This window comes from Physella acuta, unplaced genomic scaffold (assembly GCF_028476545.2).
Source record: "Physella acuta isolate Inbredline_101_S28 unplaced genomic scaffold, ASM2847654v3 ptg000719l, whole genome shotgun sequence".
Classification (NCBI taxonomy): domain Eukaryota; kingdom Metazoa; phylum Mollusca; class Gastropoda; family Physidae; genus Physella; species Physella acuta.
Genome location: NW_026732237.1, coordinates 240750 through 251885, shown reverse-complemented (window position 1 = coordinate 251885; position 11136 = coordinate 240750). Strand labels below are relative to the sequence as shown.

At 35.5% G+C, this 11136-nt stretch overlaps 1 protein-coding gene across 1 annotated transcript in view; it reads right to left on the bottom strand.

Annotated features, from left to right (window-relative positions):
• Nucleotides 1-11136, bottom strand: part of LOC131949908 (uncharacterized) — a 211156-nt gene continuing 200020 nt past the window's right edge. The window contains exons 5-8 of the mRNA XM_059311874.1: nucleotides 8498-8627; nucleotides 6253-6426; nucleotides 3951-4132; nucleotides 1-1191 (exon numbers count right to left, since the gene is read on the bottom strand). Of these exons, the coding sequence (XP_059167857.1) occupies nucleotides 745-1191; nucleotides 3951-4132; nucleotides 6253-6426; nucleotides 8498-8627 (933 nt within the window). The 3' untranslated portion in view covers nucleotides 1-744. The remainder of the gene's footprint in view (nucleotides 1192-3950; nucleotides 4133-6252; nucleotides 6427-8497; nucleotides 8628-11136) is intronic.

Below are 11136 nucleotides of genomic sequence, written 5' to 3'. Positions count from 1 at the left end.
CTAATTTTAAATAAAATTTTGTGTTTTTAACATTTAAAATTAAGCTTTGGTACGTTAACAGTGAGTATAATAGTTTCTGAAAACAAATGATAAAAAAAAAAGGAAATTAGAACTCTGGTAAGGCAGAACATTATCAGTGAGGGCATTTTCATTTCAACACAAGTCGACACAAATGTTTTAAAAAAAATGTATTAAGAACTGTTCAATTAAGCAGTAGAACATTTTAACCATGTATTTTTTATATTAAAAAACATAAATTTTAGTTAACTAGTGTTTGCATTTGTTCATAAATTTTAAGTATATAACTGAAAGTGATACTAATTAATATTCAAGAACACTAAATTTAATTAATAAATTAGTATAATTTATATAACGCAGTAGATTATATTAGAAATCAACTTTAGAGGTAAGCAGATATTTAAAATATTTCTTTTAGTTTTGATACATTATATTAATTATAAGGAATTTAAACAGTTTCTTTACTAGGCCTGCTGTAGACTAAATGTAGCGAAGGATCTGAGACTTCTTTGTGTTACATATCACATACCCAGGCATGGTCAAATACAAGACTAACTTGGTGAAAGGAAAATATTGTTACAGAGTTACAGTTACAAATCACAGACAGAACAAAGTAACCGAAAAAAGTTTAATGGTACATTACGGTCTTTAGAGCAATCAACAATGACTAGAATCAAATCAAAATGGCACAAAATGTCAACAGAAATAATCCACCAGAATCCGCTGCTACCTTCTACTGTGCCGTAGACTGTGTTTCAAGTGGATCAAAGAACTGGCGGACAGAAAATTAGTTATGGAGAAGAAAAATAAAGCACACATTAACGTCAGAGAAACATTGTTCATTGAGGCACGGTTGTTTTTCCCTCGCGTCACGTCATCGACAATTATGTTGTTTTTTGGGTTCATGTATTTAGGGGCCCCACGAGGGCCCACGGTGCTGTTTAAACTGGGGCTCGGCTCCCGGTTAAACAGCGGGCGAAAGGTCACTTCTTGGGTTTTGGTACTTTCGTCCGTGTCTTCGCTTAAGTTGTCGCCGTAGTCGTCACTATCACCAGGCACGTGATGGCGTGGGCAGGTCATGGTGTGCTCGTTGCGGAGGTAGATGCGGATGCCAAAGACGTGGAACTCTGGGTTGAACATGCAGGGCGGCAGCATGGTCTGGTCAAAGATAGCCTGCGGAAGTAAATAATTTGGAATTTTTAAAACTTATAAATGTTGGGTTTTGTTGTAGTAAATTAAATAAGTTACTGAAATGTTTAACAATGATGACAGCATAGAAAATAATTTGGAATTATCAAAAGTTATAAAAGTATTAAAATAAATAAGTAATTGAAATGTTTAACAAGTCAAATAAAACAGCCTACAGTAATAGTATAGTATTAAAGTAAATAAAAGATTCTAACTAAAGCCATAATTAATAAGTGAAAAGACCAATTCAGGGTGTTGTGTAATTGACCATTTCAAGAAGCTGAAGAGTAAGTTGCTGCCAATAATGGTACAGAAATACTACAGCTTGAAAAATCTACAGTATGGTATGCCTCATATTAGTCTATAGTTCGAATCCCAAGCACGGATTTGTAGGATGTCCCTAAATCCACCCAGCTTTAAAGGATACCCAACTCACATTAAGGAAACAAAGTACATAATGCTGACCACACTGTCCCTCATATATCAAGTAATTAAAACAGGTAAACTCTACTACATCCATGCACATACAGGAAAAGATATTATGAGGCTAGTTCAGGGGTCGGCAACCTGCGGCTCGCGAGCCGCATGCGGCTCATTTGGTGTCCAGTTGCGGCTCTTTAGCTCCATGCACAAATATTAATAATCATTTTATTTTATTTTCAAAACTCATTAAAATATAAGTCTGCATCACCCGGTAATAAAGGATATAACAATAGATATAAACAATAAACATTCACTATTATATTAGAATATTTAGTTACTCCCTATCTCAGTGTACTTCCTATTACATTGTCCATTCCGAATTGAAACATTCAAGTTCATAGAAACTGATCCAGCTACGCGTAAAACTAAAAGGAAAACCTAGTGTATGTCTTGCTTTTTATTTTTTTTATATATAAGGTGAGCATTTAATTACTTAATTACGAAAAATCTGAAAAAAATATCGTTAAGAAACCAATGCTACTATTCAATCACTTCAGCATTACTATAAACAAAATGAAGGATCTTTTCATGGAGGGATTTGAGCTATGCAAAACAAATGCAAATACTCTGATTTTCATGGTAGATCCTCTCAACACAAATTCTAATGAGATTATTTCATATATTCAAAGCTATTTATTTTAAATTATAAGTATATAGTATGATATTTGTTTAGGATTATATATATATATATATATATATATATATATATATATATATATATATATATATATATATATATATATATATATATATATATATATATATATATATATATAAATATAAATAAATAAATAAATATATATATATATATATATATATATATATATATATATATATATATATATATATATATATATATATATATATAATACTAAACAAATAAGCTATTGACATAAAAAAGTTAGTGGCTCTTTAAAAACCGGGTAATGTTGTAAATTGTAACTTTTGGCTCTTTCGAGGTTGCCGACCCCTGGGCTAGTTTGAACTGAATACTGTAAATTACACTACATAATTCTTTATGCACAGCACTAAATGGTATTCACATGGGGCATCACAAATGAATGGCAGCTTTTCTTCAATTTCAATATTTAAAAAGTATAGACCTACTAAAACCTTAATTTAGTACTCAGTTATTTTTTATGTTTCTATTTTGTAATTTACTAAAGAATTAGAATCTAGATTTGAAAAGCCAAAAAGGTAACAACTCTGTTGCTTTTACAAAATGTTGACTTCTCTCCCTTGGATGACCATTCAGTTATTTTGGAAATACAAAATCAGTCTAAACGTATTGTGCGCCTTTGTTTTCAAGTTCTATATTCATATTAAAAAAAGCACTTAATTATTACTATGATTAATTTAGCAAGACCTTACACAGATTACAGTTATAAAATATTTAAACAAGTCATAAAAAGATTTACATCCAGATGTGTGTTTTTGTGTGTGTGTGAACGCGTGTGTGTAACGTGTAGGCCACAAGTGTGTAGTTCTCAACCCCCCCCCCCCCCCCCTTCTCACCATTCCCTGCAGCTATTTGTGTGGACTGACGTCATCACTGAATGTCAACAAAACGTGTCAATCTTCTCCCTATAGATCGGGCAGGTATAGATTTATCCGATATCAATGACGGGGTGGGACATTTGCTATAGACAGCTAATTGCCGCTACGGTAAAAGATAAAAATCTGTCCACTACCTTTTAAAGAAAAAAAACAAGACATCGGTTTTTGCTCAAATTTTAACGTTAGTCCCTGTTTTTTTTTTTCAAAACCTGATCTTCCGATAGTATTATAGCGGATTAGGGCCTATTTCTTATGCTATTTTATTTATCATGAAAGATAAAACTGCTTATTTTTCATCTTCGAATTTTAATTCTTTCGTTCTATTTCTTCGTTCTTAATTGTAATTTGGGAGGTATTTCCTCCAACACAATTAAGTATTGCGTGCCAACCAGTTAGGGGTCGTCCATAAATGACGTCACACTCACAGGGGGGAGGGCGGGCCTCGTAAACTTCCAACCTACTAGTTCAACTTCTACCTAAGCCTCCACATATAGGTTCAAATTTTACTTAAACCTCCACCTATAGGTTCAAATTCTACTTAAATCTCCACCTATAGGTTCAAATTCTACCTAAGCCTTTATCTATAGGTTCAAATTCTACCTAAGCCTCCACCTATAGGTTCAAATGCTACCTACGCCTCCACCTATAGGTTCAAATTCTACCTAAGCCTCCACCTACAGGTTCAAATTCTACCTCCAACCTACCGGGTAGAACTGTACCGAGTGCTTGAACCACTTGACGGGGGAGCGAGGCGACTCCGAGGGCGGCACCCCCTGGAACAGCCAGCCGAAGCCGCCGAGCTGGCCCTCGTCGTTGTACATCAGGAACACGGGGTAGAGGCGCTCACACTGGAGGTTTCTGGACAGGTTCTTGAAGTAGTGGCGGCCTGGAATAGAAGAATTTTATGAGTGGCGGCCTGGAATAGAAGAATTTTATGAGTGGCAGCATGGAATATAAGGATTAAGTAGTGGCGGCCTGGAATAGAAGAATTTTATGAGTGGCGGCATGGAATATAAGGATTAAGTAGTGGCGGCCTGGAATAGAAGAATTTTATGAGTGGCGGCATGGAATATAAGGATTAAGTAGTGGCGGCCTGGAATAGAAGAATTTTATGAGTGGCGGCATGGAATACAAGGATTAAGTAGTGGCGACCTGGAATAGAAGAATGTAATGAGTGGCAGCCGGGGATATAAGAATTTAATGAGTGGAGGCATGGAATATAAGAGTTAAGTAGAGGCGGTCTGGAATATAAAAATTTAATGAGTGGCGGCATGGAATATAAGAGTTAAGTAGAGGCGGTCTGGAATATAAGAATTTAATGAGTGGCGGCATGGAATATAAGAGTTAAGTAGAGGCGGCCTGGAATAGAAGAATTTAATGAGTGGCGGCCTGGAATATGTGCTGTGGGCAGCAGTTTAAAAACTGGCGTGAAGCGATTTTCACGTGGAAAAACATACGTTACTTGTGGGAGATGAATCTGTCATTAGTTGTGTAAATGTACATCAATGTATATATGTGTGTGTGGTGCGGTGTGTGTGTGGGGGGTGGGGGGGGGGGGTGGGAGTGTGGGATGGGGGCGATATCGCAAAAATATTGTTTGAATCTGCGGTAGGATGTATGTGAGGTGGGGGGGGGGGGGCAGATAGAGGGGGGGGGGCTTGGGTGTAGGTGACAATTTTTATGAAGTCATAATGCTTTGGATATTATATGCTTATACATTTTTTTAAAAACTACAGCACATACGTAAAGATTGGGAAAAACAACAACCGCGGAAAATAACATACTATGAACAAATGAAAAACTTTAAAACTAACAGCAAGTTGGCCGGCACCAATAGGCCTACCTGTATCATAATAAGAGACACTTTTTTTGGGTGGGTGGGGTGGCGGGGGGGGGGGGGGTGCGCCTAGCGATCAAGGATTATCTCTAACGTTTTATCCGGATTTTAGGTTAATTTTTCCGGACACAGTTTACCATGCCTAGCAAAGTACCAAACGTTCACTCTCAAACGGTACAATCAGCCCACCAAATAGGCAACTTCTGCTAAAAGCCAGTGCTAAAAAAACCCTTGTCATTTCCACTAACGAGTTTTAACCTGATTTGTGTGTGTGTGTGTATTTGTGTGTGTGTGTGTGTGTGTTTTGAGGAAGAGAAAAAAAAACAACTCCCCACAACAAGCTTTCAAATTAATGTTTTTAGTGTCGATGTTTACATAACGACAGCTTAAATAACAAAGCTCAGTTTGTGCAGCTTTCCGTGTAATTTAAAACAAAAAACACTTCATTAACGGTTCAAATAATTAAAATGCTAATTGCAACACATTCGTATTTTATTAATTAAAGTTTTGTATATGTATATAAAAATGTTCTTAATTGGGTATCCCATCAATTACAAATCATGGTATCAGTGGGGGTGGGGGGGGGGGGGGGTGGAAGGAGGGGTGGGGGACGCACAAGGTCGACAGGCGGGCAATGTATTTCGTCCCCCCCCCACTAACCCACTAAGAAATGTTAGAAAGAAATTCTGCATGGCATAGCTATTGAAACGAAATTCTTTCTTTAATCCTAATTATATTTTTGTCAATTAGGGTATAGTAAAAACAGCTCTTCTAGGTGTGTGTGATGGGTGTGTGTGTGTGTGGGGGGGGGGGGATATAGGTGTAGTGGTGAAGTATAATGAAAGATGTATTTCATTTCTTGAGGTGATAATTTTTTAATATTTCAAAATGCGTTTTTTTTTGGGATTTGATAAAAACAAAAAAACAATTGTGACATGTAGGCCTACACAAAAATATATTGTAATTATTTGTTTAAAAAAATAAACACGCCTCTAATGATTGGCTATGAGGAAATAATAATATATGTGAGATTAAATTTCATAATTACACAGGAAGTAATTAATTAATTTTTTCCCCAAACAATTGTAATTAAAATCTTTGTTTATTTTGAAATTTAATTATTTAAAAAAAAAAGAATAATACATTTTTAAAAATCTAGAGTTACCTACCCATGCTAGGCAAACAGGTGCCAGTTTTCCATTCGTCTGATAAATGGCGGGCTTCAAGTGGAATCTTCTCGAACTGTCTCTCTACCCTGTAGCCCATCTGGATATACAAGCCCTTTCCAGAGTGGGCGTGGGGCGTGTATGGCCCACATACGAGGCTGGGGTGCTTAAAATATGCTAGTGGGGTAGGGGAGAGAGAATGATTGAGTTTTACGTATAATTTTGGAGTGTGCATGAGGCAATCTAGTTACGTAATTGAGTTATTTTATTTTGTATAGGCTCCAATATAGCGCAATCATGATAATTAGCTTAGCTTAATTTTTTCTACGTATTTATATATATTTTAACAATATTTTTAAATATAAAAAAATTGCCAGTAATTATTAGCCTGTATTAATTAATGATTTAATAATAATTTTTTATGAAGGTAGAAGCTGTAAAAAGGTTTTTAAATTATTCTAAAATCCAAGTGGTTAATAGATTGCATATTTCTTTTACATTAAGGTTAAAATATTTCAATTACTTTCAATTAAAATTCTATGCAGTTTTAAATTTTAAAATAGCTATTCATTGAAAAACAAGAAACTAATTAAATTGTTTTCTTATGTTTAATTAAAATTTAATTAACCCACAACCATTATTTGCCGGTAATTATATCTTATTGCAAAATAATAAAGTATGAAGTTTACAGAGGTAGAATGATTGTAGGTCAATTTGTTGGGATAATGGGTCAAATTGTGTTTAATTAGTGTCAAGTTATGATGAAATAAGTCAGTCTGTAGTAAGTCAAGTTATGACGTAATAAGTCAGTCTGTAGTAAGTCAAGTGTCAAGTTATGACGAAATAAGTCAGTCTGTAATAAGTCAAATGTCAAGTTATGGCAAAATAAGTCAGTCTGTAGTAAGTCAAGTGTCAAGTTATGACGAAATAAGTCAGTCTGTAGTAAGTCAAGTGTCAAGTTATGACGAAATAAATCAGTCTGTAGTAAGTCAAGTTATGACGAAATAAGTCAGTCTGTAGTAAGTCAAGTATCAAGTTTTGACGAAATAAGTCAGTCTGTAGTAAGTCAAGTTATGACGAAATAAATCAGTCTGTAGTAAGTCAAGTTATGACGAAATAAATCAGTCTGTAGTAAGTCAAGTATCACGTTTTTGACGAAATAAGTAATTTTGTAGTAAGTCAAGTGTCAAGTTATGACAAAATAAGTCAGTCTGTAGTAAGTCAAGTGTCAAGTTTTGACGAAATAAGTCAGTCTGTAGTAAGTCAAGTGTCAAGTTTTGACGAAATAAGTCATTTTGTAGTAAGTCAAGTGTCAAGTTATGACGTAATAAGTCAGTCTGTAGTAAGTCAAGTTATGACGAAATAAATCAGTCTGTAGTAAGTCAAGTTATGACGAAATAAATCAGTCTGTAGTAAGTCAAGTGTCAAGTTTTGACGAAATAAGTCAGTCTGTAGAAAGTCAAGTGTCAAGTTATGACGAAATAAGTCATTTTGTAGTAAGTTAAGTATCAAGTTATGACGAAATAAGTCAGTCTGTAGTAAGTCAAGTTATGACGAAATCACGTTACCTCGGTTAAGTCAAGTTACCTGTCATAAGTCAATTTACCTAAGTCAAGTTACCTCGGTTAAGTCAATTTACCTATCCTAAGTCAAGTTACATGCAACAAGTCAAGTTTCCTGGGTTAAGTAACTTGTCATAAGTCAATTTACCTATCCTAAGTCAAGTAACTTGCAATAAGTCAAGTCACCTCGGTTAAGTCAAATTACCTATCCTAAGTCAAGTTACCCGCAACAAGTCAAGTTTCCTGGATTAAGTAACTTGTCATAAGTCAGTTTACCTATCCTAAGTCAAGTAACTTGCAATAAGTCAAGTCACATCGGTTAAGTCAAATTACCTATCCTAAGTCAAGTTACCCGCAACAAGTCAAGTTTCCTGGATTAAGTAACTTGTCATAAGTCAGTTTACCTATCCTAAGTCAAGTAACTTGCAATAAGTCAAGTCACATCGGTTAAGTCAAATTACCTATCCTAAGTCAAGTTACCTGCAACAAGTCAAGTTACCTCGGTTAAGTCAAATTACCTGTCATTAGTGAAGTCGCCTACACACGGTAAGTTACCTCGTCTACCTGTCACACATCAAGTTACCTTGTTTAAGTCAAGTTACCTGTCATTAATGAAGTCACCTACATACGGTAAGTTACCTCGGCTACCTGTCATATATCATGTTACCTGTGAAAAGTCAACTTACCTGTGATGGTGTACATCTGAACACCCGGGCTGTATTGCTCCAGGCTGAGGAGAATGGGTGGCATGACCTCGTTGGTTGGGAACTTGACCGACTCGTTGTTGGTGTTGAACCCAAACATGTTGCCGGGGATCTGTGGAACATTCAACATGTAGGTTGATACAAGTGCCGGGGGATTTGTCCATCAGATAACACGACTCGATGCATGGTATGTGGGAAAAGGTTAAACATGTTTTGTGGATATGTCGATTCACTCAGTACACGATTGTTATACATGTGCCAAGAACATGTTGGATAACTAAACAATTTCATACATGTGCAAAAAACATGTTGGATAACTCAATACAACAATTTCATACATGTGCCAGGAATATGTTGGATCACTCAACACAACAATTTATATACATGTGCCAGAAACACGTTGGACCACTCAACACAACAATTTCATACATGTGCCAGGAATATGTTCACCCCAAAAAAAAAGTTATCCGAAAAACGTGTGGAAATTCCCTTAGGCTGATGACATCTTTCTTTACCTAACAAAGGAAGGGAAATAACTCTGTGGATGAAACCTATTTTCCCCACATCAGATCGCCAGGGCTAAAATAGAAATGGCACGAAAATAGCCCTGGCTACGTGTAGTCTTAGGGACTAAAGCAGAGAATAGTATCAGTAGCTCAACCTAATCTAGACATTCACTATATTTAACAACTATTTTTAGCGTGCCACCTTCAAATATTTGGTAAGAAAAAATATGTAAAAATAGTTTAAAACATTTCTCATTGGGACTTGGTGTATCCACGAAAGTGTTCGTAATTTGAAGCTATCAGTGTACGTTTATATATATATATATATATATATATATATATATATATATATATATATATATATATATATATATATATATATATATATATATATATATATATATATATATTAAAGAAAAAAAATGTAGGTGTTCGTGTGTCGAAACTCTTAATGCAGGTGTTTGTAATTCGAAGCTAGCAAGGCATTTGTTCGTCGATTGAAGTTATCAAAGCTGTTTTATTTATAAATTGAGTCAAAAATGACGTACGCATTATGAAGCTACCCATGTACGGAGTTGTAATACGAAGCCATTTTTAAAGCAATACGTATCAAGAATACATGCATGCATCTGTGCTGTATGTATAGCCACCTGTATCCACGTAAGTGTTCGTAATGTGAAGCTATAATTATAGATGTTCCTAATTTGAAGCTTACATTGAAGATGTTTATAATTTTAAGATATCATTCAGATGTTCGTAATTTGAAGCTATCATTGCAGATGTTCGTAATTTGGAGCTATCATTGTAGATTTTCGTAATTTTGGTGCTATCATTGTAGATGTTAGTAATTTGAAGCTATTATTGAAGATGTTGGTAATTTGAAGCTACCATTGCAGATGTTCGTAATTTGAAGCTACCAGCTACATTCTTCGAACTCATCCCTCCACACGCGAGAAAGCTTGACCTCTGAAGGTCAGCTTCCCCTCTGAAGGTCACAGAGTGAGTCAAAACGTTAATAGGATCAGGCTTGGCTTTCGGAAACTTGTTTTAAAAATCACACAAAGTAGCCCCTCTCTCTAGATCCACCCCACCCCCTCCACCACACACACACACACACACACACACACACACACACACAACAAACACACGTGTGGCTTTGAGGCTGACCCCCCTCCCAATTGTTGAACCATAGTCTTTAGGGTATCGAATAAAACAAAAAAATAACCCCGCTCATCCCAGGATCCGTATGGTGACCCACGCGGAGAGTGTGTCCCCCCCCCCCCCCGTGGGTCGACACACGACACCCCGGGGGTCACGGTGACCCGGCCGGCGCCCACATGTTTATCTAGACGACATCCTCTGACTTGTCAAGATCAGTCTTAATCCGATGGGACCTAAAACCCATTAACGCAGGCACCAAATGAAGTAACTGACACTTTCAGAAGACTTCAGACGTGTTGGGGGGGGGGGGGGGTATCACGAGATGAAATTGTTTTATACTGTTCTAGTTTAATGTCGCTGTGAGGTAATTGATATAATGGTTAACATTTAAATACTTCAAATTGTATTAAATTCACTTTTACTAAGTTAAAACATTATGGTAATTGATATAATAGTGAAATATTTAAGCTCCATCCATACTATTACTTCAATGTGAATTAAATTCGCTTTTATTAATTGAACTCTTATGTCATTGTAATTAATATAATGGCGAAAGTTTTAAGCTCCATACTGTCACTTTGAAGTAAATTAAATTAGCTTTTACCAAGTTAAGTTAATACATTATGGTAATTGATATAATGGTGAAAATTTTAAGCTCCATACTATTACTTCAATGTGAATTAAATTCGCTTTTATTAATTTAACTCATATGATAATTGATATAATGGTGAAAATTTTAAGCTCCATACTATTACTTCAAAGTGAATTAACTTCGCTTTTACTAATTTAACACGTTACGGTAATTGATATAATGGCCAAGTTAAAAGGTTTTCTTTTATTTCACATATGAGAGAGGCTGTTTGCCTAGTCTAACTATTAAGTTTTTTTGCTCATAATTGATATACTGGTAAATAAATTAAAGGAGGGGGGAGAGAAGTCGTCCATAAATTATGT